The sequence below is a fragment of the Lontra canadensis genome, unplaced genomic scaffold (assembly GCF_010015895.1).
Source record: "Lontra canadensis isolate GAN:19392208 unplaced genomic scaffold, GSC_riverotter_1.0 scaffold43, whole genome shotgun sequence".
In the NCBI taxonomy this organism is placed as follows: domain Eukaryota; kingdom Metazoa; phylum Chordata; class Mammalia; order Carnivora; family Mustelidae; genus Lontra; species Lontra canadensis.
In genome coordinates, this window is record NW_022631037.1 from 5,801,002 (window position 1) to 5,828,729 (window position 27,728).

General features: G+C 42.7%; 2 protein-coding genes across 5 annotated transcripts; one reads left to right on the forward strand and one right to left on the reverse strand.

Moving 5' to 3' along the window:
• Positions 1 to 2,258: 2,258 nt before the first annotated feature.
• PCTP (phosphatidylcholine transfer protein) lies at positions 2,259 to 25,943 on the reverse strand. 4 transcript variants are annotated; one of them, XM_032872014.1, is made up of 6 exons: positions 25,924 to 25,943; positions 10,822 to 10,939; positions 7,922 to 8,001; positions 4,804 to 4,975; positions 3,821 to 3,888; positions 2,259 to 2,712 (listed from the first exon to the last, which is right to left on the reverse strand). In XM_032872014.1, the coding sequence occupies exons 2-6, from the start codon at positions 10,862 to 10,864 to the stop codon at positions 2,647 to 2,649; spliced, it is 429 nt and encodes a 142-aa protein (XP_032727905.1). In that variant the 5' UTR covers positions 10,865 to 10,939; positions 25,924 to 25,943; the 3' UTR covers positions 2,259 to 2,646. The 4 variants fall into 4 exon arrangements, with proteins under 4 accessions (XP_032727905.1, XP_032727903.1, XP_032727902.1 ...); XM_032872012.1 differs by lacking the exon at positions 25,924 to 25,943 and adding an exon at positions 25,738 to 25,917 and having other exon boundaries at positions 10,822 to 10,936; XM_032872011.1 differs by lacking the exon at positions 25,924 to 25,943 and adding an exon at positions 25,738 to 25,917.
• On the forward strand, positions 11,010 to 23,320 carry LOC116875959 (probable ribosome biogenesis protein RLP24). The gene is made up of 3 exons (XM_032871799.1): positions 11,010 to 11,092; positions 14,502 to 14,550; positions 22,790 to 23,320. The coding sequence occupies exons 1-3, from the start codon at positions 11,010 to 11,012 to the stop codon at positions 23,318 to 23,320; spliced, it is 663 nt and encodes a 220-aa protein (XP_032727690.1).
• Positions 25,944 to 27,728: the final 1,785 nt, after the last annotated feature.

Consider the following 27,728-nt stretch of genomic DNA (forward strand, 5'->3'; position numbering starts at 1 on the left):
TGGGCATGGAACCTGCTTAAGATTCTCTCTCTCCTTTTCCCTCTGCCCCTCTCCCTGATTATGTGCCCACACTCTCTCAAAATAATAGTAATAATAATAATAATCATAATAATAATAGTGATCCTGACTAATCTCAACTGGACTCAGTCCACACTGTGCCTTTTACATAACACTAAAAAATAACCTATAACTATACCAGTGAAGCCACCCTTTAACAAATAAAGAACCAATGAGAAAGAGCCTGAGGAATCTAGGACCCCTTCCCCCAAAAAATGATGACTTGGGGAAATAATTTGGCCTGAATTAAATTATTAAATAATAGTAATTATTGTTTAAGGTAATCAAATTAAACCTCCATGTCTGGATGGACGTGGCCTTCTGGGTGTGTGTCATTTATTTAGTTCATCTTCTCTAAATTATTTAGTCACTCATTTGAGTACCTACTGTATAGTCCCCTAGGGGGCAATAATCAAAGTGAAATAACTCTTTCTACCCACAGAGATCTTATTATCTATTTGGAGAGACAGGCATGGAAAAACAAGTGTACAACATTTGCAACTTCCAAATTCCAAATGATACACCCAGGCCTTGTAGAGAGGCATACCCTGAGGAATCAGGAAAACCTCTAAAGCACCAGTTCTACATTTTCTGCATCTCTGGCATTTGCTTATTGGCTCACAGGTTCTGTTTCCCACATAACCTCGTATTTCAATACTGTGTAGTCTGTGGTCTTCAAATTAGCACACGTAAATGCCAAAAGGTCAAAACTCTACTGATTATTGCAAACTCTCTTTTTTTGTAAATACTCAGACACCCCATATTCGTAGCATTTTTGTAGTTCTTAACAAATTCTCAAACACTGTTTAAAGACATGGGTTGCATGACATCAATTCATGTTGATTCTGTGCTCAAAAACTGTAATTGTAGTGCATGTGTTCCAATGACTCTATACTTAAAATTTCAACCTGACTCTCTATTACAAAAGACATTTAGATTTCATTTATCTAAAATTAAATGCCAGGTACATTACTGTTAATATTACTGATATTTTTAAAATTGGTAAATATATGAGGTAGTCAGTTATTTGCATAAATCTATCCATGTGAGCACAGTGACTAGGGAAGGGACAGGCACATGGTTGAGAGAAAGTCATAGAATGGTGTGGGATCTGCTGGAAAGAAATGCTGTCTTTTTGGCTCAGCATGAGCCTGGGAAGATGTAGGCCTACCTTTTGCTGTCAGCAGCAGTCCTGACACCATACACAGCCTAACATCAAAGATAACCTGAAGATGAAGGTAGCCAGATTTTAATGTCCATTTGAGCACCTGTATCAACCCGAACGTGAGGCCACTCTGCACCTGGCCTTGCATGCAGGTGTACCTAAAATTCTTATGTTCAAGTTCATTAGTTAGGTTGGATGTGCCCTGCAAACAATTGAGACCTTATTGATTCCATCTCACAAAAGGAACAAGGTAGGAAGAAAGCTGCAAGGAGGATAATTTTAAGTCATTCTGTATTTATTGGTATTCAATTTATTTTTCCCAGAGAGAAGACAGTCTGATGTGTCCCATTTTAATAAATCCTCTGCTTCTGGATTTACATCCTGAATTTCTGTGACCTCTAATTAAGGCTCAGTACCATCACACAGTGGTTAAAATTATTCCCTGAGATCATGAAGGCTGTGCTTTTAGCCACACAACATTTTGCCTTACCAAAATTCAGGAGAAAACAGAAAACAGGAAGTCTTTTGGTAGTAGAAGAGGCAGGCAACTTAGGTAGAATTCCTGAGAAAAAGTGTAGAGTCAATTAATCCACTAATTAATGTTTCCCTGACTGTGAACTATTATCTGTTCAATATCACTAAACATTCTAGAAGGGAAATTCATTTTATTGCCTAGAAAGACACTTTATCATAGTGCTGTGTGCAGAGCATCTTGACTTTTGCTAACTGCCAGAGTCATCATGATGCCTCAGTTTCCATTAAAATGCAGAGTTAGTACCAGTGGATGTGGGAAAAAGAAATCCAGATATGGATGATGAGAAAAAATGGTTATTACATTTAGTGCTTAGTCAGGCCTGCAGTGTTTTTCAGAATGGTTTGAAGTTAGAACAGCTCATGATCCTCCACAAATAGGAACGGCAGAGACACCTCCTGGATTATGACCTCAAACCCCAGCCAGATCAGCACACCAAAGCATAAGGCAAACGGACATCAGCCAGTGTCTTCCAGTGTTGGCGCACGGAAGTCCATTGCTCCCAGCAGCCCCTTCTGGGTTTCGAGAAGCCACATTCCGGGAAGGAGCCAGCTCTGCAGGATCAGCTGCTCTTGCATTGTCATGGTTCCTCCGCCCACCCATCCCCCTGAAATGGCACAATGGAATGACTGTGTTCTCTACTGAGGACTTCCCTTTTTAAAAATAAACAAGCAGAAGTTTCCCTAATCTGACCCATATTCAATAGTGGGAGAAGGCAGCCAGTCCCGGGGTGGGGAGTGGGAAAGGAAGCCAGGCGTCAGGCAAACACACTCAGGGACGACGTGCAGGACAGTGTGCAGGCCTCTGAAGACAGAAAAGTGAAAGGAAAGCTGAGCGTCGGTGGGCTGTGGCACTCCCAGATCATCGTTCCATGGACACACGATTTCCTTTCTTAGGTTTTCTTGCGGTATTTCTGACAGGCTTTTGCCATATCCTTCAAGAAGTTAGGAACACCATTCTACAAAACAAAGGAGACTGTCACTTCTATGTCTTCATGGTCATTACTCCTGATTCTTTAGGCTATGGCAAAGGTAAACAAAGATGACTCTGAGAATGATAAATATGACAATAGGGCCCCTGTCCGATTTCTGCAGAACATGACAGAAGACCCAAGGCACAGGTGAGATACTGTTACGTATCTTGGTTTTTGCTAGTAAAAAGATAAGATGATTTTGAGAGACTATTTTTTGAAAAGAAAAAACACAGGAAATGGTATTGGTTTGGACTTTTGGGATTCTAACCTAGTAATCATAGAAAGGACTTCTTTTACAGAATTAGGAAATGGTGAGGGTGTGGGGCAAAGGGTAGACTATGTTATTTCTTAGTTCATGCTGAGCACTGTGCAAGACATTCCCCAGATACTTCCTTACTTGCCACTACTCTACAGGGTGGTAATACCCGTCCCCATTTTCCACAGGGAAGAAATCAACAGCTTCCCTAGATTATACAGACAGAAGCAGGACAAGGACTCAAAATCACACGTGTTTGACTCAAAGCCTGTGCACTTTGCAGGGGGGAATGTGCTGAGCCCTCCCGGCAGTAAGTAGCACTCCTACAAAGCACTGAATGGTTCCCATAAAGCCAGGTTCTCCGGCAGTCTCCAGCAATCCGGCCCCTACTGCAGTCCCCTCTCCTTACAGAGAAACAAAACAACAATAACAAAACTGGAGGCTTCCAAGCTTGGACACATCTGGTTGTCTCTCGAGCCAGGCTGGCCTGTCAGATTCCTCCCTCCATAAGCAGACAGAGGTTCAAAAGGCACATTTTTCATTTTTCCTACAAGGAAAAGGCTACTATCTGGAGGATGCAGAAAGTGATCCTGGCAGGGTCTTGCTGGTAGGGAGTGTCTAACATTCCAGCTAAGGATTCTTCTCTTTTGTCCCAGCCTTCACATCCTGGGTGTTGGCAACCTTAGTCCCAACTATAGTCACTCAACCAAGGTGCTTCATAAAAGAGCCTCATTAGGCCTGAGACACAGTGTCTCTTCAGTCTGACAGCCCTGTGGGCTAAGTCAACATTTGTCAAACACACTCCCCGCCCCCCCCGTCTGCCTCCTGGGATCTCACCTTGGCGACCCAATTAATGAGCCAGGAAGGAATTTGGCCACCCGGGTTATCGAAGTAATACATGAAAACTAGAAAGGAAAATCAGGAGGAGGAAAAATGTTAGAAAGACACCAATAAACCCTGCAAAGATTCTCCCTCTATCTTCAGGTCCCAAAAGTAAGGAGGGAGGGAACATGGGATTCAGGAGAACTTCTCTCCTCTGCCTTGCCTCCCAGAATATGTATATATGTATGTGTGTGGGTGTATATATACAAACACACACATATATATACACACACATTTTTGAAAACATAGCCACATGCACATTTTGCTGCTACTTATTAAATGCCTGTCAAGTGCTAGACACTTGGATATAGTCTCTCATTTAATCATTTCTCTCATTAATTATCTTACTAGTACAAGGGAGTTGGTAAGATTAAACCCCCACTTAAAAAGGACAACATGAAGACTCAGAGCAGTTGGGTGGCATGTCCAAGATGACAGATATGAACAGCTTCAGAATTATGGTTCAGACATTGCCTCACACACAAGCCACACTGATTCCCATAAGGCGAGTGGCTGGCTGCCCCTGCTCTACTCACAGCTTTTCTCTGTGCAGGTTAGAACTCGAGGCAGGCAGGTCCTGAGTCTGCTGAGCAGGAGTCATGCCAGCCCCCTTGCCACCCTACCCCTGAGGCCCGATGTATGTATCCCCACGACTAGCCTGAAGTGAATTTCTACACCTCGTGGTTTGATTTCCTCTGGGCAATGCAGGAGTCAATAAAGAATGGGTTGAGTCAGATTTAAACATCTACCGTGCACTCAAGCCAGGTTTCTGGGGGTGAACTAAGTCTCTCCCCAGGTTTTGATTCCTTGTTTGTTTTATACTCATGCCCATTCTCTGACCTCAGAGAATAAGCATCATGCATTTTACATGCCTAACAGTCAGTATGGCCTACATATGGTGGCCCCAGCTGCTTTGCCAACACGCTCCCCAGCTTTACCTTTGCTCCCTTTCTTGCCATCACTCTTGATCACCAGGCTCTGCTTATACTGATTCACCCGGACCACACCAGACCTCTCAGGAATCTGTGGCACAGAGGTGCTCTGGGCCAGGACTACATGGATCTTCTGCCCGTTCATGTCCAGGTCTCGCCGCTGCCGGATGTAGATGTACTAACTGTTAGTCAAGGCATGATATCAATGCCAGCATTTCAGATGGTCGAAAGGAAACCCTATGAGCCAGAAGCAAAGTGAGATGATTCTATTCCTCCCAACTGGCCCTTGCTCCCTTTAATGGTTCCTCCATTTCTCAGCCCTGTGTCCCTACCTGCACTGAAAGACGGTGCCCCATACAACCTGATATTCTCATTTGACAGCATGCATTACCTACTTGGGAATGATTCCTTGAGGCTTTCAATTATACAGGGAAACTACTCCTCCTTTCTCTAAGAAGGCACTATGAGATACGAGGGACTGCTTGCTCACCAGCGGTGTGATTCTGCATTTGTTACTCAACCTTTCTGAAGCTGAGTTTCCCTCTGTAGGGAAAGGGGGCTATATTCCCCAGCAGGCAAGCTTGGTGGGGGCATTGGAGAAAGACTGGGGCAGAATAAGTACTCGATAAACACTGGAGTCATTCCACTTTGTCCTGCCCTCCTGCAAAGCTCTGGTTAGTGACCTCTATGCACAGAGGATGGTCAAGCAATGTTACTTACACCTAGTGGCCAGAGGAAAAGCATGAGAACCTGAGTATTTAGTAGGCAGAAGTCCTCTCTGGATTAACATTGGTTAACCACCAAGAATAACCAAGCCATTTCATCTCTATAAACACAGACCACTCACTATGTCTATGGTACTATAATAGGGAAGGTAACTGACTCCTAAGAAACAGTGAGAGTTACCTTCTATTAAGCCCTTACCATAAGCCTTACATATAGCATCAGTTTTGATTCTGAAAAGGTCCCTCTGAATTTGGTGTAAGTATCCTCATCTTACAGATAACAATATTGAAGCTCCAAGAAGTAAAGAAATTTGCCAAAGATCCCATCGCTCAACTGGAACCTGAGTGCAAACCCAGATCTGGCTCCGAAACCTAGCTAGTCTTTCATAGCTGGACAGACCTCAACAGAATTTTAGGTTTCACACTAGAAGGAATTCAAAGCCTAAACAATAGTAATTTTTTTTTAAATTCTAAGTATAACGTAATACACTCACTGTAACAGCAGCAACCATAGCCCCATGCCACCACAGAATCTCTGCAGCACCCACAGGTCCCAGCCCTCACTCAGGCACCCTGCAGGATATGCTACTGCCCCCAACTCTGGGGACATACAAGTAAAGTTCTTAAATGTTTTGCAGGAGATATAATGTTGCTTTGGCTCTGGATTTCTGACATCAAGACCTTTTACTTTTTCCTCACAACAAAAATTGTCCCACTTTCTCTCAAAACTTGTTCATCTCATGTGACAGGTATCACCTGACACTTCATTGAGGAAAAATCAACCTGATGTATTGATTAAAACTTGGCAGAGTCTTCAAAAAGTTGGAAGGTCCAGCCTACCAGAGGGCTTATGACTAGAGAACCACCAGTTCAATGAGGCGCAGAGAAGCGAAGGGACTTCCAAAGTCACACAACAAATCAGAGAATGAGCTCACATTCAGTCTGGGATCTTTGGCTCCAAATGAATGTTCTTTTCCTCTGCACTATTCTCTGTTCTCAAAAATTTAACCACTAGTGGAGAGACATGCACATAGTAAGATTAAAAAACTCATCATCAGATTGTGTAGTATTGTTAAACCAAATATATAGAACTTGAAGTGGTCCCAAGTATCTACCCCTAAGACCTAACCATCAGTGTCACACTGAGGTCAGAGAGATGGGATCATGGTCACCGCCTGATCAAGGTCACCACCTCTGGAAATAACTGGATGTGCTTCCAAACCTGCCTCTGCCACCCACTAGTTGTTAACCAGAGCAAAGTTCTGGACTTCTCTTTGCCTCAGTTTCCTTAACTGTGAAATGAGGATGATGGTACTTACTTTGCACAGATGTTGGCAAGATCAGGGAAAACCACATAAAATCTAAGGGATTACTTAATCCACAATCTGTTGAAATACATACCATATGTTGTACAAACTACATAGCAGTATGTGAACAAGAAATAAGCCCTTATAGAGTTTATAATCTAGTTGGGACCAAGGAAAACACACAGACACAAAAACACATACAAACAATATACATAAAACACAGCAACACGCTCCTTCTCTTTCTAGAGAATAATTATGTAGGAAATACAGACTTATACAAAGCTAAAGCTAGAAGAGATCCCAGTGATCATCCAGTTGGGTGGTTTCCAAACTTTTTTTTTTTTTTTTTTATCCACACAACCCTTTGTTGACAGGATCTTCTGTGGAAATTCAGTGTATAACATACTCTGCTGCTGCTGTGAAGAGGACAGTGAAGGAGTGGAAATCTCACCTATCAGTCATCCTGCCCCCTCCCTGCCTGTCCTCAGATTTGCATCCCCCTTCCTAGTCCTGAGAGGGCTTCTTAGAACCTTGGAATGCCAGCTAAAACTTCCCACATTCTATTCAACTGTTTTAATGGTAAATGAGGGGAAGAAACATACACCCAATCTGCAGAGCCAGCAGTCAAGTAGAGATCATGTGGGATCAATAAAACAGGAGGGGAGAAGGGCAGAGCTGGAAAGTGGGGGCCTGAATTCTAGTTCCCTCTTGGCCAATAATCATCTATACTTACGCTTCCATCATTTTATCTCTCTGGGTGCCCCCTTCTACCTCTGGATTGAGGGAATGTATTAAACACTCTATAAAAAGTTCTTTCTAGGTCCCCAATTCTGTGGCCCCAAAATTTCAAGCCTTAGAACACCTCTCAGGAAAGTCTGAGCTGCCCTCCAGGACCACAATCACAGAGGCTCCACATGGTCAAGCCCAGACATCGCACAATGAGGTCTCCAAAAGTCACACAAGAAGCAACAGTTTTAGCATATGCTTCTACAAGATTCAAGGACAATGCTGTCCACACCTGCTAGGCATGCTACCATTAGGCAATGACCAAGGGGCACAAGAAACACTTAGAAAGCCAAGTAGGAAGGATACGTCTCTGTTGGACATGGGAAAAGGGTACTTCACTTGCCAGTAGACCACGGTTTCTCCATTGTATTCGTTTTCATAGAGTTCTAAGGAGAACAAAAGAAGTTAATGTATCTGGAGCTTCTGGGCTCCAATTAACAAGCCTAGGTATGATGACCTCTGAGGATATGATAAACCACTAACTCGTAAGACACAGAATTCTAGAAAAAATCAGACATTCATTAATGCCGAAAGCTTATTGCCCAACGGCAGAGTCTAGTAGACATAAAAACACAATAAAAAAATAAAATTCAGCAAAACATGTGCACTGTATAGCACAAGCAAGATTCCCAAAAAGAACGCAATAAAACAAAATCAGGCATCCAAAAACAAATGTTCAGGTTTTAAAATCAGGGCAACCACCAGATGTCACTAGAATCCCAATAGTTTTGCTTTTGAGACCTTCTCTCTTTAGATTTCTCGACCTTTTACAACTAGCCTGGGACTGAGTCACCCAGTCTAGTGTGTTCAGCTGGGAAAAGAAGGTTCCAGGGATGGCAGTATCCTTCCTAAACAGCTAGGAAGTGGCATAACTGTGGCAAACCCTGGGTGTCTTCCTTCTCTCCTATTTCTTTACATTTTACCACAGCTATAAGGACCAGAATTCCTTAATATTCCATCATTATATTGTGTGCAAATAGCAGCCGACTCTCAGTTGGAGAAAGCAAAGGAATTCAATGACAAGCACACCCTCTGACCACAAGATGTGCAGTAAGCTTCAAAACTAACCATTTAGAGAAGGAGCTAAGCCAAGGCTGCTGAAATAACCATAAGAACCCCTTGAGGAGCTCCTGAAGGGGAAATGCATTATTTAATTCAGCTTTTTAAAGAAAATCTATTAGAAGCAAGTCATGGATTAAAGAGCTTGCCAGGGCACTGGTGCCACAGGAGGCTAACAACAGTCCTTGAGAGGAAGGGAGAAGTGGACATGTTACCTTTGCATGCTCAGCCTCACCTCCCCCTTCCCGGACCAGCAATCCCAATTCTCCCCCAGGGCATCATCCTTCCCCTCCTCCTTACTATGTAGTTTAAGCAGGACTCACTTAGCATTAATTTCAGGGCTGGGAAAATGAGCAAGACATGGCCCAGTCATTTGTTCTGGGATGGTGCCTCTGGCCAGGGTCTTGCCTTGTCACTCTAACAAAGTTTGGGCCAAAAAGTGGTTCAGTAAAGGCTCTCAGGTAACTCACAAATATCTAGAAGGACCAGAGTTAGGCTTAGAACCTGAGGATTGTACCAGAGAAGCCAAGCTACTGTTGTGACTAGACTAGACACCCTAGCGTGAATGGCTAGGCTCTGTGGTATCTCTCCCAACATCAGATACCTTAGCCCTACCATCACCAGAAAATTGATCGTGATGCTCCCTGCTTGCTCATGTTGTTATCTCTCAAATTGAAGCTGCATGTTGTCTTATTGGCAACATCTGTATTACACCATTGAACCATGGCTGCTAAGGAGACTGGGATGGAGAACATCTGGCTTCTCCCCTAAATAGAGAAGCATCACAATTCACCCCAGACAGGAATGGTATTTGAAAACACTAAGAGACCAAAAAACCATGACAAACATCCACAGGATGCCATGACAGCAAATTGTGGGAATCTGGCTACCATGAGTAGAAAAGTGGAATGTTCATTTCTGTTCCTGTGGGGTTATTTATATGGTGAGACTATAAGCCTGGATCATCTGGGGGTCATCTTTGCCATGATATAATGATCTGCCTGAGAACTGGGTCAACTCAGAAGAAAACTGAATCCAGATGGAGAAAGCATTTAAACATTAGATGCAGTGTCCTGGAGGTCAGAAACCCCTGGACTTTTCAATGCCATGAACTGGTATTCTTTTTCCTTTTCTCACACTGGCATTTGTTAAGTTCTTGTTGCTTTCAACCAAGCATCCTGACTCTGGCAAGAATCTTTTCAGGGCCCCAGGGCTAGTTCTGCAATTCTAGTCCTCCATGACTGAATGGCAGATGCCACTCCCAGCTCTAAGCAACAGGAGGATCACCTCTTTCGTGCCTTTCCTAGTTGTCCATCACTTTCAGGGTCAAATCTAAGCATTGTAGCCTGGTGGCCAAGCTGGGCCCCTGGGGATCTGACCTTCCTCCCACCCTAGCTCTAGATTCTGCTACCCCAACAACCCAATAAAACCAAATTGCTCAGTTTTTGAACATGCCGTGTTGTTTCATGCCTTCCTTGCTTTACTCATGCTGTTCCCTGGGCCTCAAATGGCCTCGAACCACTCACCCCCTTACCCTCTCAGCGTCTCACTTTCTCTCCTATACATGTTCTTGTTTTGTGTTTTTTGTTGTTGTCGCTTGCATTCCTGTTGTTTATAAAACTTTGATTCAACTTCCAAAACAAAGCTTGGACACTGCCTCCTCCAAGAAGCCTTCTGTGACTACTTGGATATATGGGTTGATGACAAAATTACAGTGAGAACAAAGTAGGCCTTGGAGCAAACTGAAGAATGGCATTTGAGAGTATGCAAGGAATCATAAAGACATGTTTCAAGACTAGGATTCAAGACTTTCATGCCAAAATTAAAAATGAACCAGTAGTGATTAAACCTGTTGCTTTCTACAGCTAGAATAACAACAGATTCTACTTTCTAGATGACTTTAAAAAACAGTAAGTCAGGGCGCCTGGGTGGCTCAGTGGGTTAAGCCTCTGCCTTTGGCTCAGGTCATGATCTCGGGGTCCTGGGATGGAGCCCTGCATGGGGCTCTCTGCTCAGCAGGGAGCCTGCTTCCCCCTCTCTCTCTGACTGCTTCTCTGCTTCCTTGTGATCTCTGTCCCTCTCTCTCTCTCTCTGCCAATAAATAAATAAATAAATAAAATCTTAAAAAAAAAATAAGTGTTACTCACCTTTAACATATTGGTCCCACTGTTTTCTGTAGTCTAAGTCCATATAGATATCTGCCAGCACAGCCGGTGGGCAATCATCCAGAATACCAAAGACTTTATACGCATAAAGTCCAGTCTGCTATAAAAACAGAACAGGCAGAAATAACCTATTGATTCCCAAATTGAGAGACAGCTGGGTTACACAGCACATGAAAAACAGCTGTACACGCAACACCATTAGTGACTACATCCTCTGTGGTCTTGGTGACATGATGATGAAAAAGCAGATGAGGTTCCTGCTCTCATGAGTCTTATATTTGCTTGTAGACATTGGTGGTGAAAGTGGCTATAAATGCTATCTAGGAAATTTGAATAGAATATTAGGAAAGTTCTATATTTAGTGGTGCCTGGATTGGTGGGGAGGGGTTTCCCTATGTAATTAGGTGGTCAGGAAAGGCTTCTATGAGAGATAGCCTTTATCAGAACATCTTATTCTAAATATTAGGAGCCAGCCAGCCATGGAAAATTAAGAAAAACTCAGTCCTGGTAGGGAGAAAACCCCCAGAGGGACTGGCATGCTGAAAGAACAGAAAGTCACAGGTCCAGAGAACCATGGATGGGGGGAGAATGGTCGGAGCTGAGTTCATAGAGGTAATGGGAGGCAGACTTCAAAAAGGCTTTGTAAAGCAGGGTAAGGGGTAAGGATTTTGTTCTAACTACTAAGGAAAATCAATGAGTGACTTTAATTGGGGGGAATAATAAATAGATAATTCTTGCTGCTTGGTAGAAAGTAATCATAAGGGAGCAAGGAGATGGATTTGAAGACCAGTTTAATGGTCCAGATAAGAGATGATGGGGATCTGAATGAGGAGGTGACAATGGGATGGAGAGAAGTCCAGTGATTTAGGGATATATTTAGAAGTAATGTCAGCAGGAAGTGCTGGCAGATTGCCTGTGGGTAAAGAGAAAAAGAAGAATTACGTCTTAGAACCTCTGCTTGAACACCCAGCATGGGAGCTCCACGCTCTAAGACAGAGAAAAGTTGGGAAGAGGTGATTTGTGGGCTGTGGGGAAATCAAGAATTCTACTTTTGAGTTTGAGATGCTTATTAAACATCCCAGTGAGAGTGTCATATAGGCAGCTAGCATTCAGGGGGACAGGTTACTATTTTGGACATCCACAGGTCATAATGAAACCCAACACATTGTTTTTATCAATTCCAAGACAAAATTTTTCAACAGCTTCTTTTTTATTTAAGGAATTTGTGTATAAAGGAAATAACAGCAGTGTCAAATCACATTACTCCCCTTTATTCAGGGGGGATAAAAAATTTTCTAGATTTGAAAGTATAAGAGAGTCTTCTCCCGCCCCCCCCCTTTTTTTTCAGGTGAGGCCATATCCTCCTTTGTGAGGGTTTGGGCTGGAGTAGGCCATACTACACATTTCATTATCTGTCCAACAGCAGCTAACAATTCCTGACTCTCCCCTTGCCTAAAGGCTCTGTCCTTAAGATTAAACCAAAGGCTTTTAGATTAATTTCCATGCAAAAGCAAATAAAAATGATGCTTTTAGAATGACACATTATTCCACGTGCTAAAGAAATGTTATTGACTAGTGAACATGAATAAAACTATCCTCTTAAACCCAATGCCAAGGAGTTACATGAAGTCAAGAGGTAAACATGGTGAAGCTTTCTAGAGATCTTGAGGCTGCAAGTGCTTCCTAGTTCAGGGAGTATAACCCAGGGAAAAACACGTCCCAGTTTAGGAATCTCACAGATACATTAAAATACCTGGTAAGAAATGGAAGATGGCATTGGAACTGAATTCATAAAATTCTTCCATATCTAGAAGTATATGACTTTATACCAAGGGTTTCCAACCAGCAAATGACAAACTAGTAGATCTGAACCCCTCACGGGCTGTGCCATGGATACCCCAAAGGAAGGCAAACATCAGGAAAAACATCTCCTTCTCTCTTCTGTCCTTTCCCCTACACATACAGGAAGATAGTGAGGGTTTATACATACCCACTTGTTTATAAATCATCTTTGGAAGAGAGACCATTAGTTCCCTGTTCAAACATATTGGGGCCCCACTTTCTGTACACACTGCCTGAGCAAAAGGGATAAATATGTGTTGAGATGGTCATCTCAGCTCACATGAGTTAACTGGTTATCTGGATAAATTAAGACAAACTGTTTCCTTAAAGTGGTTCCCTTCCCCCTTCTGAATTTAGTCACTGACCTAAGTGACCTCAGTCCTATACATTTTACAAAAAAGAAAAACAGAAAGCCCTCTTAGGAAGAGAAAAATAGAACAATGTGATTTACGTGAATACAGAAGAATGAACTATTGTTACAATTTCCTTTAAACACTCCCTTCATGGCAGAACTGAGAATTGTCAGGACTCCAGAGGAACAAAATACTTGGTACCACTTCCCTCACTTATCAGTTAAATGCTCTTTTCAAGTAATGTAGAGGCCACCCAAATTCTTGGATCGAGGCACTTTTTCACCCATTATTTCTTTCTAAGAAGGATCTCAGCAAATTGTCTTTAAAAAATGAATTTTTTTATAACTGTAGAAATAATATTCATTATAGGAGAAGTAGAACATGCCAAAAAAAGAGAGTAAGGAAAATAAAAATGGCATGTAACTCCATAATCCACAAAGACCTACTTTAATATTTGACATATTTAAGCACATAAATACTTGTGTATGTTACAAAATGGGAATGATACGGTTTGAAATTGTATTCTTATTTTTAACAAGCTATGGAGAGATCAAACCTAATTTAATGTTTCTCATGAGTCAACATTCCCAATATTTTTAAAATATAAATATTCCTGGAATAATCTATCATTTCATATGGACCAAGTTTGTCCATAATTCTAATTTTTTCATTACAAAAACTTCCTTAGAAGTTTGGGGGTAGAGGGTATTACCATTTTAAGGTTCTTTATGCTTATAAACCTTTAAGAAGTTTGTACCAATTTATACTCTTGTCAGCAGCACAGGAGCATCTCAAAAGGATTGGGTACCATTGTTTACACAAACAATTTGATAGGGAAAAGCATGAAACTTAGCTTGATTGGGGCAGTTTTTATTACTGATGTGTAAGGTCTCTTTAAAATTGGAAGATGGAGAGGAGAAGTGAGCGGGGGGAAATCTGAGGAGGAGACAACCATGAGAGACTGTGGACTCTGAGAAACAAACTGAGGGTTTTGGAGGGGAGAGGGGTGGGGGGTTGGGTGAGCCTGGTGGTGGGTATTAAGGAGCGTGGAGCACTGGGTGTGATGCATAACAATGAATTTTGGGACACACGCAAAAAAATTTAATTTAAAAAAATTAGAAATAAAATCTTTCTGCATCTATGTCTCTAAAATTACTAGTACTTCAATAAATGATTTCAAGAAAGTTTAGGCGAGAGGTTACTGCCTTTCCTGAAGCTCCTCCAGAAGCCATTTCTAAGCATGTCTCCATTTCTTCATCATGTTGTAAAACATAGTGTATACTTTTGTAATGCTCCATTTATAAATAAAGTAAAAATTATTCAGTGGTAGAGAATCAGTAAATACCTTCTGTAGAATACAATAACCAGAAGAAACAGAAGATTTCGCATAGCATACAGTACCTTCCTTCTTGCTAAGAGAACCTCTGTGGCAGTATGCACAGCTAACTTTGCTGGTGGTCTATGCAGGTTTGAATATGGATATTTGGAGCTGCAGCAGCTGTTTTGTAATGAAGAGGTAACGAACATGAGGATAAAGAGTAAAAAGACGCAAGCGTTTTACTGGCATCACTGATCAGCTACACCAGTGCCAGCTGACTTCTGCCCTATTTTTTTTTTAATTAACATATAATATATTATTCGTTTCAGGGCTACAGGTCTGTGATTGATCAGTCTTACACAAATCACAGCGCTCACCATAGCACATACCCTCCCAAATGTCGATCACCCAGCCACCCCATCCCTCCCATGCCCCTCCCCTCCAGCAACCCTCAGTTTGTTTTCTGAGATTAAGAGTCTCTTACGGTTTCTCTCTCTGGTTTTGTCTTGCTTCATTTTTCCCTCCCTTCCCCTATGATCCTCTGTCTTATTTCTCAAATTCCTCATATCAGGGAGATCATATGATAATTGTCTTTCTCTGATTGACTTATTTCGCCCAGCGTAATACCCTCTAGTTCCCTCCACATTGTTGCAAGTGGCAAGATTTCAGGTTTTTTGGTGGCTGCATAGTATTCCTGTGTGTGTGTGTGTGTGTGTGTACACTCACACACACATATCACATCTTTATCCATTCATCTGTTGATGGACATCTGGACATCTAGACTCTTTCCATAGTTTGGCTATTGTGGACATCGCTGCTATGAACATTTGGGTGCATGTGCCCCTTCGGATCACTACATTTGTATCTTTAAGGCAAACATCCAGTAGTGCAATTGCTGGGTCATAGGGTAGCTCTATTTTCAACTTTTTGAGGAAACCCTATACTGTTTTCCAGAGTTCTGCCCTACTGGTTAAATGAGAAAAATAAACCCCATTGAATTACTGTTAGTACAGTTTCCTGTGGTATTGCAATAATACATATAAGAGAGGAAGATTTGTGTCATAAGATTCATATTTATATTGTGAGTCGCATGGGTGTTTACCACGTAGACTTAGACCACACTTCAAAGTAAATCTGCCCATAAAGTACACCATACCAGATAAATACCAAAAAGTCTTAAGTATATCTTATTCAAACTCAGAAAAGAAAAAGAAAATTGACCTATAGAGGAACATACATGTGGATTACACCAGACACCTCATCAGAAACCATCCATGTAAAAAAAGAGTAAAATATATACTATACTGAAAGTAAAAAGCCATCAATTTGAATTCTATATCCAATGAAACTGTCCTTCAAAAGTGAAGGAGAAATAAGTTTTTCAGACAAATAAAAACTGAAGGAATTCATCAGCAGAGACCTATTGTGGAAGAAATGTTAAAAGATGTTCAAAGAAAAAAAATGATAAGTCAGGAACTCAGATCTACATAACATAAAAAGTACCTGTTTTATTGTCTTCAAGCTTCTTGAAGGTATGAACTTTGTCTTACTCATCAGGTATCACCAGGGCTTAGCATAATGCCAGGTACACAACAGGTCCAAAGACCACTTGAATGAGTACATGGACAAATAATTTGGAGTTTTCTTTTCATTAACCCAAAGGTAGCTATGGAAACAGGTCTATCCTAAACTAAATGGCAAGATAAGGTTGTTAGGTCTATCTCTAAGCTTTTTGGGGTCTTAAAAACACACTAAAAGTCCCAGGCTAAAATTCAAAGATTCACATTTGCATGGATGCTCCCTTTTATATATATATAACTTTTTTTAAAAGATTTTATTTATCCATTGGAGAGAGAAAGTGAGAGAAAGCAGGAGAGGGGAGAAGGTCAGAGGGAGAAGCAGACTCCCTACGGAGCTGGGAGCCCTATGCAGGATTTGATCCCGCGACTAGGATCATGACCTGAGCTGAAGGCAGTCACTCAACCAACTGAGCCCCACAGGTGCTCCGGATGCTCCCTTTCTTACAAGAATATATTCATTTGTGAGGCACCTGAGTGGCTCGGTCGTTAGGCATCTACCTCAGCTCAGGTTGTGATCCCAGGGTCCTGGGATGGAGCCCCGCGTTGGGCTCCCTGTCCAGCAGGAAGCCTGCTTCTCCCTCTCCTATTCCCCCTGCTTGTGTTCCCTCTTACACTGTCTCTGTCAAAAAAATAAGTAAATAAAATAAAAAGAATATATTCATTTGCATAATTTCTCTGAAGGATAAACTAGCCTCACAAAATAATGTCAGGGGATGGTGAGCTTGTGAAAAAACAAACTATTCCCACTGGAGGTCCACTAGAATTCTCCTTCTGCTCACACATGGTGACTCTGATGTCAAAAGAAGGTTGGAAGATGAAGCCAAGAACCTTATTTCACTCTCCATTGCTCCAATTCAGCCCTAGTTCACCCTGATATTGGTATGGTATCATGACCAAGGATCCAGAATGTCCAGATCCTTACCGACAAGTCACTTCTCCTCTCAAAGGGTGCCCAAGGCCCAATGACAATCAGAGTTTTATTAATAGTCACCTCCTGTGAATCCCATATGGGAATTTGATGAAAGACAGGGTGAGGGCACAAAGCTTGGCTTATATCTAGACAGAAGGGGGTATCCTATCCCCTCTACTCTCATCCCCCCAATTTAAATCTTGGGACCAACATTCTCATACAGTCTCACACCACATGTTCATCCTGAGAGAAGGGAGGAGGGGAATACCTGAGGCTCTGACACATCCAACCAGTTGTGTGCTCAGGAAGATGGAAAAGGACGAGAGAGAGCGAGTATAAGCAAGAGAGCGTAAGAGCTGGCCTCCATCTCTACCAGGTAGAAGCGTGCCACACATGGGTGCTCTGCACTCAGACATGGCCCACTAGTAAAATATGACTTGGTAAGTGTCTCAGGTTCAGTAACGGTTCTATCACTCATGGTGGTAACTCCTCTTCCCTTAGCAGAGAGGCAGAACCGTCCTAGCATCTGGGAGACACTCATGATGCAAATCAGATTATGATATCTGCTGTGGGGGTGGTACTGAAAACTTTTCATCCACGGAGATAAATCTGTTCTTGTGGGAGTTTAATCCGTGTTTCCCTCTGAAAGGCCAGACTTTCTCTTACTCAGCCTGGCTAAGCACAATTTTCCTAAGAGTGCTGGGGTTTTGTAATTCAGTAGGTGCACAGCATTGAAAAGAACACTTCCTGGAAAAGAACTGTCTGTTCCTCACCACACTCTTTGATTAGAAGACCCAATGAAAGGACAGAGGCACAATGCAGACAGTCGCTTCGCACAGTGCCACACATGTAGACTTATAAATGTTACAAAGTCAAGCCATTAACTAGATCAGCTCAGACCACTATTTGCTTGGTCTAAATTGAGGATGTGAAGCCCTGCAGACTGCTTTCAGACTGTCTGTCGGCATGTCACAAGGTCCACTGGGATGGTAACACAGCCCAAAGCTCCAACAAGACCTGACTGTAGATCACTGGGAATGCTTTTGTAAGTGGCCTGTGGCCCTTCTCTACCCGCAGGACTGGCTGCTCAGCACAGCTCAGAGGTCAACATTCACTCCCAAGTGGCCACTAACTTAAAAATCAAGAAGAGTGAGACTTCAATTGGACATTGCTTTTGTCTTACAATATTCCTTTTTTCCACTCTCACCTTTCGATTTCTACATCTTCTGTAAGGTACTCCCCTCCTCTTGACATCAGAACCCCCACCCTCCGTCCCCCAACACCGTGCTGGATGTCCCATACATCGGCGATACTCAAAGTGTAGTCCCTGGACTGGTAGCTTCAGCAGCACTTGGCAACTGGTTAGAAATAAAACACCAACAGAAGAAGAAAAAAGAGGGGCTCCTGGGTGGCTCAGTGGGTTGAGCCGCTGCCTTCGGCTCAGGTCGTGATCTCAGGGTCCTGGGATCGAGCCCCACATTGGGCTCTCTGCTCAGTGGGGAGCCTGCTTCCTCCTCTCTCTCTGCCTGCCTCTCTGCCTGCTTGTGATCTCTCTGTCAAATAAATAAATTTAAAAAATTAAAAAAAAAAAGAAGAAGAAGAAGAAAAAAGAAATATAATGCAAACTTTCATGCTCCATACCAATCCACTGAACCAGAAACTGGGAGTGGAGTCTGGATTCTGAATTTTAACCAACCCTGTGGGTGATTCTGCTGCATGCTGAAGTCTGAGTACCACATTGCCATATATCATTTCATTTCATGACTGTTGAGAGGTCAGTATCATCCTGAAAGGTAAATACTGTCCTTGTTTTGTAAGAAAAAGTAACTTTATCACCCTGCTAAAAAGCTCAGCCTGGCTCAGGGACTCAAACTCAGCATTCCCTCCACCACGGTGATTTAAAACCCAGCATGTCCATTTGAATCTCATGGGAAGCCTTAATGTTAAAAACAACAACAACAAATCATTTTATTATGAAGCATTTCAAACACACACAAAAGTAGGGGGGGAAAAGTAGATGAGCCCCAATAATGAAAGGGGAATTTTTCCAAAGGACTACCCAAGCCCCAACCCAGATCAATTAAACCTGGGATCCAGGATGGGGTGGTCATGTCTTTAGAGCTTCCTGGGTGATTCTAATGTGCGTGAGCTTTGACAAACACTGTCTGGTACGTTTCTGCTCCAGAAAGTTGCACGATGCCACCTCCCACTTCATTCCTATCTCTACTCAAATGTTAACCTCTGCAGAGGGGCTCTCCAGATTCCCTTATCTTAAACACATCACATCGCCCACAGCTACCACTGCCACACCACCTCTCTATCCCTTCATCCCAGTTTACTTTATTCATAGCATTTTTCACCCAACATTTCATTATATACCATGCGTTTATTCTCATCAGTGAGTGTCATTCGTTCAAACAGTGGGTGCGTCTTCCTGTTCACTGCTTATCTCCGGTGCCTGTCAGGGATGGGAGGCATCTGATGAACATTCTCTGAATGAAAAGATGAATGATAGTAGACATAATGGGGATTTTAACCCAGGACAAGCTGCTTCCAAAACCCATGTTCTTCCCATAATACCACATGGCAGCTTTGGGCTGGTTTCCCCCAGTCTCCAGAAAGTAGTTCTTGCCTTGAACCAAGCTGTAAATCTGGTGCTGAGCTTACCAAAGCAGGCTGGTTCCTGTCTAGTTAGCAGTCACAAGGTCTCATGCTGCTCACTTCACAACTCTGGGTCTTATTTCTAACTATAAAATAGGTAAATAAGCTTGTCCCTACCTACCTTCCAGACTGGTTTATAGGGATAAAGGAAACTTACATGTGACAGCATTAAATTAAATCACCATGTAAAGGTAAGTTATTCATATTACCACCTGGGGAGGAGAAAAAGAGAAAAGAGAATGGAAACAGAGCAGGCAAAGGGAGGACAGAAAAGAAGTGAACGGAAAAGATGATGGTGTTGGACAGAATGGTTTCAAAGAAACTTTCAAAGTCCAAAAATTCTGTGATTTAATAGGAAAGGAGGAAATTAAAAAGTATCAAAATACGGTATATCGAAAGTAGCCATCTGTCCAAGAACATGATTCAGAATTAGTTATCAACTTTAAAAAAAAGCTATAATCTTTTTTAATTTTAAAATATAATTTAATTGTTACAGTGGAAAACTCAAATGCCTCTATACTTACTTCAACCTTTTCAAAACATATAATAATAGATCATCATCAGAGCTCACAATGGGCCGACATAAATGGCTAAACATGATCCAGATGTAGGCCTGGCTTTATTACAATGGGGATAGTCATCTACAGAATATGGTCCTTGGGGCGCCTGGGTGGCTCAGTCTGTTAAGTGTCTGCCTTTGGCTCAGGTCACGATCCCAGGGTCCTGGGATCGAGCCCTGCATCTGACTCCCTGCTCAGTGGGAGGCGTGCTTCTCCCTCTCCCTCTGCACCTCCCCCACTGCTTGTGCGCGCACTCTCTCTCTGTCTCTCTCTGTCAAATAAATAAATAAATAAATAAAAATCTTAAAAAAAAAAAAAAATGCTCCTTACACAAATCATGACAAACACTTTGATAAAGACGGTCCCTTTTGCATGGGCACTACATGTAAATTTACTCCTGCAAAACTCGAGCAACCCAAGAAGATTTACCAGATTACCCGTCTCAGTTTCCCTTTATGGGTCTTACAGATGCCAAGAAAAATTAGAGTAACTAGGGGCGCCTGGGTGGCTCAGTGGGTTATGCCTCTGCCTTCGGCTTGGGTCATGGTCTCAGAGTCCTGGGATCAGGCCCCCATCGGGCTCTCTGCTCAGTAGGGAGCCTGTTTCCCCCTCTCTGTCTGCCTCTCTGCCTACTTCTGATCTCTGTGTCAAATGAATAAATAAAATCTTAAAAAAATATTAGAGTAATTAACAAGAAAATAGGGAAAGACGGGGGGACTCAAGGCACTCATATCTCAATAGAGTCAAAATCTTTAGATGGCTCTTTAGAAATAGGATGAATGAAGCAGATATTGATGGGGTTGAGGCAAAAGGCTTAATACAGCATCTTTGAAAGTTAGGGACCCCCTGGTGGCCCTTCAACATTAAAGGGTCCCAGATAAGTCCACTCTGTTTAACCCAGTTGTTGGAAAGCAAAGACTACAGTAAAAATCCTTACCGGGACTCACCTGCACAAATGGTCAGGTAGATTAATCAAGATGAAGATTGACAGAGGGGCCCCCGGTCTTCTGGTCTGACCCCCAGCTGGACCTTGGGCCTGAGGACCCAAGGCCATATGTACTCAGGTGGGTAAAATGGCTTGGGTGGGTAGAAGAAAAGACATGTAACAGTAACATGAAGAGTGAATTAAAAACCACTGGCGCATAAGACAGATAAAGGGCTTTGGGGCAGATAGGTGCAGGTCTACCCAGAGTGTGGGGCAAGGTGATTTCACTTTTGATAAGGTGTGGTATTCAGATGAAAAGATTTATTAACTAGAAATTAGAGGGAATTCCTTTCTGGGAGGAAGGTAAAACATGGGAGTCAACCTGGAAAGAAAATGAAGCTTTAAGCAAAGTGGGCCAGGCAGCAAATAATGCTGCTAGGACCCAGTAAGGATTCTAGGAAAGGGCTCATACCCTGACCCAACAGAGCCTCTTGCTATTTTAATACAGATGGAATTCAAAGTGGCCATGGATGGCCCTTCATCCTAGCTGCTGAGGCCCAAGGGCACACCTACTAGAATCCCATGGCCCTTTAAACTTTAGAGCAGTTACCTGGGAGCACCTGTGATTTACATCAGTGTAGCATGACCCCCCCCATCTCAGAGCAGGTTGAAATAAGACATATACTATGCTTAGTAGGGGTGGGAGCTATTCTAAAGACCACTGAAATCCTCCCCACCAGAGGGAAGCGGGCCCTGCTACGGAAAAATACACAATGAAAACAATACACAGTACGAAGCCAGGCACTGCTTCAGCTCACAGGCACAAAAGCAAAAGAGCACAGGTCCATTGGAGGGGTAAAGACTAGAGTGGTCTGGGCTGGCTAGAGGACAGGCGATGTGCAGATGAGTCAGGGACATAAAGCTGGAAATGTAAGTTGGACCCAAACTAGTTCAGTACAGTCAACAATTTCTGACAGTACAGCTTACCATTTTTCCAACTTTACAAAATCACAAAAGCAATATGAATTCAGTAGAAACTGTACTTTGAGTTTGGAATTTTGATCTTTCCAGGGCTAGTGATATGTGGTACAGTATCTTCTCCTGTTGCTGGGCAGGGGCTGTGAGCCACAGGGTCGACAACTGATAAAACTGTTCTGCACCCATACGATCATTGTTTCTCACTTTCAGTACACTATTCAATAAATTACATGATACTCAACACTTCAGTATAAAACAGGTTTTGTGTTAGATGTTTTAGCCCAACTGTAGGTTAATGAAAGCATTCTGAGCACAGTGAGGATCAGCTAGGCTAAGCTATGATGTTTAGTAGGGGAAGTTTATCAGATACATTTTAAGATATTTTCAACTTATGATGAGATTATCAGGATGTAAACCCATCATAAGGTGAGAAAGATCTATATAGCCTACGTGGCAGCATGTGCCTTCTTTCAGAGAGGGAGAGCAGGAAGGAACCTATTTATAGCACAGGCCTGGAAGTGGACCACTGAGCTCTGATTCCAATTCAAACCCTCAGCAATCAACCTCTCCACATACTCCTTTTCATATAGGTAAAAAAAGGTGATAATTACAGTATCTGACATTAAGGCTGATGTGAGGCTACTAGGTATCTATTCCCAGGATACAAAGTGCTGACTGGAAGAGGCACATGCAGCCCAATGTCTACGGCAGCATTATCAACACAGCCAAAATATGGAAAGAGCCCAAATGTCCATGGACTGACGAATGGACAAAGAAGATGTGATAAATATACACAAAGAACTATTATTCTGCCATCAAAAAGAATGAAATCTTGGAGAGGTGTCATTTCTGTTCAGGCTCTATTTACTCCAGCCACGGCATGATGTTTGTTCGCAAAGACTGCAAGGTGTTCAGATTCTGTAAATCCAAGTGTCATAAAAACTTTAAAAAGAAGCAGAATCCTCGCAAGTTCAGGTGGACTAAAGCATTCCGTAAAGCAGCTGGTAAAGAGCTTACAGTGGATAATTTATTTGAATTTGAAAAACGTAGAAATGAACCTGTCAAATACCAGCGAGAGCTGTGGAATAAAACTACTGTTGCAATGAAGAGAGTTGAAAAGATGAAACAGAAGCGCCAAGCTAAATTTATAATGAACGGATTAAAGAAAAATAAAGAATTAGAGAAAGTTCAGGATATCAAAGAAGTCAAGCAAAACACTCATCTTATCCAGGACCCTCCTGCAGGCAAAGAAAAGCACCTGGAAGAAAAAATGGTGCAGAAATTACAACAGGATGTGGACATGGAAGATGTTTTTTTTAAAAATCTCACTAACTCCTTCTATAAGCACTTTTGAAAATCTCCTTAGGAGACTAAGAACTTCTAAATCATCAATTTATATCTTAAGTAAGGTCACGCAAATGAAAGGTAATTAAAAACACGTCTCTCCGACGTGGATGGAACTAGAGGGTATCACGCTGAGCGAAATAAGTCAATCAGAGAAAGACAACATCATATGATCTCCCTGATATGAGGAAGTGGAGATGCAATGTGGGGGGTTTGGGGGGTAGGAGAAGAATAAATGAAACAAGAGGGGATTGGGAGGGAGACAAACCATAAGAGACTCTTAATCTCACAAAATAAACTGAGGGTTGCTCGGGGGGAGGAGGGGAGGGAGAGGGTGGTGGGGTTATGGACATTGGGGAGGGTATGTGCTATGGTGAGTGCTGTGAAGTATGTAAACCAGGCGATTCACAGACCTGTACCCCTGGGGCTAATAATACATTATGTGTTTATAAAAAAATTTAAAAATTATATTTAAAAAACACGTCTCTCCTACATTGCTGTCATTATGGGTGTTAGATTGCATCTCCATTGTTAAACCCACTCAGAGTTGCATTTATGTAAGTCATCAAAATTCTCTTTGTAAATACAAGTGTGGACATAAAATGGTCCTGCCTCTTAGATAGTGGCACTAGGCAGATTTACGTGAACCAACAACAAAAATTCATGGCTGGCAATATGTAAAATAAATTTTCTTTGCAGTAAAAAAAAAAAAAGAATGAATGAAATCTTGCCATTTGCAACAATATGAATGGAACTAGAGCGTATTATGCTAAGCAAAATAAGTTCGAGAAAGACAAATACCATGATTTCATTCATGTAGAATTTAAGAAACAAAAGAGATGAACAAAGGGAAAGGCAAGGAAAAATAAAAACAGAGAGGGTGGCAAACCATAAGAGAGTCTGTAGTTAAGAGACTGGGCTGCTGGAGGGGAGGTAGGTAGGATAGACTACATAGATGATGGAGGGTACTTACTAGGATGAGCACTGGGTGTTGAATGTGAGGAATAAATTACTAAATTGTACTCCTGAAACCAATACTACAGTATATTCAAGTTAACTAACTTGAATTTAAATAAAATGAAAATTAAAAAAAAAAAAAAAGACTGACGTGGAGAGTAGGTCAATACCTATAAAGCACTTAAGCACTTCCTGGAACATAAGAAAGCCTGCAATGTGTGAGCTATTACACTAGATATTCTTAGCATTAATTCTGCAACCAACAGTGCCTCTGAAAGCAGAGTGGTTAAGACCGCAGGTTTTCTTTCAGGTGCTTGAGCAGACTGTAACATGTAGGAGGGAAGGGATCAGAGAGGTGGAAGGCCAGGAAACTAGTTAAAGAGGTCACGGCAATTCTAGGTGAGAGGTAGCATCTAAAGTGGCAGCCACAAAGGAAAGAAGAGGGAAGGGAAGTGGGCCAGTTATCAGAATGTCCGAGCAGTCACATTGACAAAACCTGCCTGAATGTGGCTGGTAAGGAAAATGAAATAGAAGAATAAAGGATTTTGTCTGAAAAGATGTCCATTTTTGCACCAAGCCAACGACTGAAATTACACTCAGTAATTAATTCTCCCTGCTCTGGGCTGTGAGCTTGTTCATCTTGTACACCCTGTGGCTCTGCTACACACCCACTCAGAATGCCGCCTTACTTCTCAGCCTTGATTTCACTTACCCTGCCTAAAGGTGACTTTTTAACCTGTGCGTCATGCAGCTGCTATCACAGGGTAACTGATAACAGATCTCAGGTGCACTGCAATCTTTCCACCTGGATAGCTTGCTACCTAGTTTCAAAGCTGGTTTCAAAGGCCTCTGGGAGCACCTGGCGACTTGCTTAATAACCAACTCCATTCCTCCTGCCCTTTAAATTAATCTTTCTTCCTAAAGCTTCAGACGAACATATTAAGTGCATCTTGCAAAGATGCGGCAGCCGTGAACAGAAACAAGCCACTAAAATGGGAGATGACAGTAGCTTCCTTCCCAGGCACGCTGCTCGGCACTCACACTATCATCCTGCATACCCACACAGTCTCCGAGAAGTCCAGTCTCCTTGCCACCTATATGCAAACCCTAAGGTTTTCCCCACGCCCACCAACACACACACACACACCACCACCACCACCACCACCACCACCCACCATCTACGTCCCTTGCAGGAAAGTGCATGGGGCCAAGACTCAGGAAATCCACGTTTTAACTCCACGCTTAACTTCCAGAGGACCACTCCCCCTCGGCTCTCAAACCTGAGGCTGAATTGGATGCCCTCCCAGCGGCAGGGGGCAGTCAGCTGCAGGCACTGCCCACTATGTTCGCTCTTCCCAGCTCCGCGTGACCAACTCAGGTCCTGACTTCCGCGGCCTGAACCCCACACTCCCCGGGAAGCGTGCCCCTGGCGAGTGACAACCCAGGCTCCTCCAGCGGGCCAGGTGCTACCTCGTCCAGCCGCCTGTAGATTTTGAAACCTTCGTGCTCCATCAGCAGCTCCCAGTCATTCCCGACCCGCCCGAACTGCTGGAGCTCGTCACAGGCCTTCTGGAACTGCTCCTCGGAGAAGCCTCCAAACGCACACTCCATCTTTCCACCGGTCCCGGTTGTCCGCCTGCTGGCGAGGCCACTGACCTTTGGGGTGTGCGTTCGGGGCGGGCCGAGAGGGTGGTCCAGCGTGATTGGCAGGGAACAGAGGCATGACGGGGAGCTAGCAGGACTACGGGGAAGGAGGAACCTAGGGGGAGGCGTGGTCACGGAGGGGCGTGGTCACGGAGGGGCGTGCTCAGAGAGGCGGGCGGGGCTGAGCAGGAGACTGCAAGGACAGAACCGAAGTAAAATCGGAAAAATATTGGACTCAATCGTGAGGGAGGACAGAGGGGCTGGGGAAGTAAGGAAGCCTCTCGACGGAAGGGAAATGAAAGAAACTAATGTCACTTCAGAAACCTCTCCATAGGGGCGCCTGGGTGGCTCAGTGGGTTAAAGCCTCTGCCTTCGGCTTGGGTCATGATCCCGGGGTCCTAGGATCGAGCCCCGCATCGGGCTCTCTGCTCAGCGGGGAGCCTGCTTCCTCCCTCTCTCTCTGCCTGCCTCTCTGCCCACTTGTGATCTGTCTGTCAAATAAATAAATAAAATCTTTAAAAAAAAAAAAAAAAAAAGAAAAGAAAAGAAACCTCTCCGTAGCCCATCTCATACTCCTCCCCACCCCCATACCCTCCAAACCTGCTTGGGTGTCCCTGCTTGGGTGTCCCTCCTTTATCTTCTCTGAAGAAGGTAGGGAAAGTCTCTGAGGTGATGGGTACACTCGGGAGGTGAGATGGACAGAGCAGATATGCTTGAAAATCTCAAGCATGCTAGATGCTAGCACGAGTGCCAGTCAAGGATCAGATGCTAAAACTGAATGCTCGAAGATCTTTTTGTTCCCTCAGACTCTGGGGTATTACTATATGTCCTACCAGCGCACTGCATTTGGCTTTGGATAAAGTAGGTAGTTTAAATAATATAACACCACACGGGTGCCAATAAATTCCGAAAACTCCTGTTTCCTAATCCATAAAATGGGGTAAGAACTGTGCAACCAGTGAGAATTGAGGAGGTGACACTATAACATAAACCCAGAACATGTTTGCCCATGTTTGGGCAACGCCTATCAAAGTAAGTAAATTTCAATAAAAAATTGCACTTATTTTACATTACTATATTGAAATGTTTCTCCTTCTAAACGTAAAGACTTGAAATTGAGGACAAACTATGTTCATGCCAATTTCCAAGAAGAGAAATAAGATCAGATGTGGCAGTACAGATAAGTTACTCTTTTATTCAATTCAGTGCTGGTTCTGTTTTGTTTTATGAAGATGGGAGGAGGGATGTGGTATTTTCCTAGACTGCATGTACAAGAAATGAGAGACATACTTTCCTAGTGTTTTTAGAATGCCTTTTAAGTTCTCTTTTATATAAACTGTATTAAAACTAAAATGCAATTGCTTGAATAGAGCAATTTCATCAAAACCCATTGGCTATGAACTATTTTCAAATATCTTCAAGGAATCCCACTATAAAGGTGTGCTTTGATGAAGCTGCACCTTTATCACTGTTTAACAACAGATTAATGAAAACAACATGAGAGTGTAAATGACACTGTGCAAGATATGAGATATAAGACCCGAAATTCAAATTGCATGCATCAAACATGTTTAAAAGTGTGTTTACCTACTAGGCTCGGCAAGTCAATACACATATATTTGGATATGCTGAGATCTATACCCATGTTTATTATAGTTAATAAAGGAAAGAATCATATTAGCAAATAGCTTTTATTTGATGCAACCTCCGAAGTCTAGAAAAGACTTGGAGAGAGGTCTAAATCAGCCTGTTCTCCTTTAGCACTTCCCTATTTTAATAGGCCATCCTGTTTCCTTTGTGAAAACATTCTCTAGAGG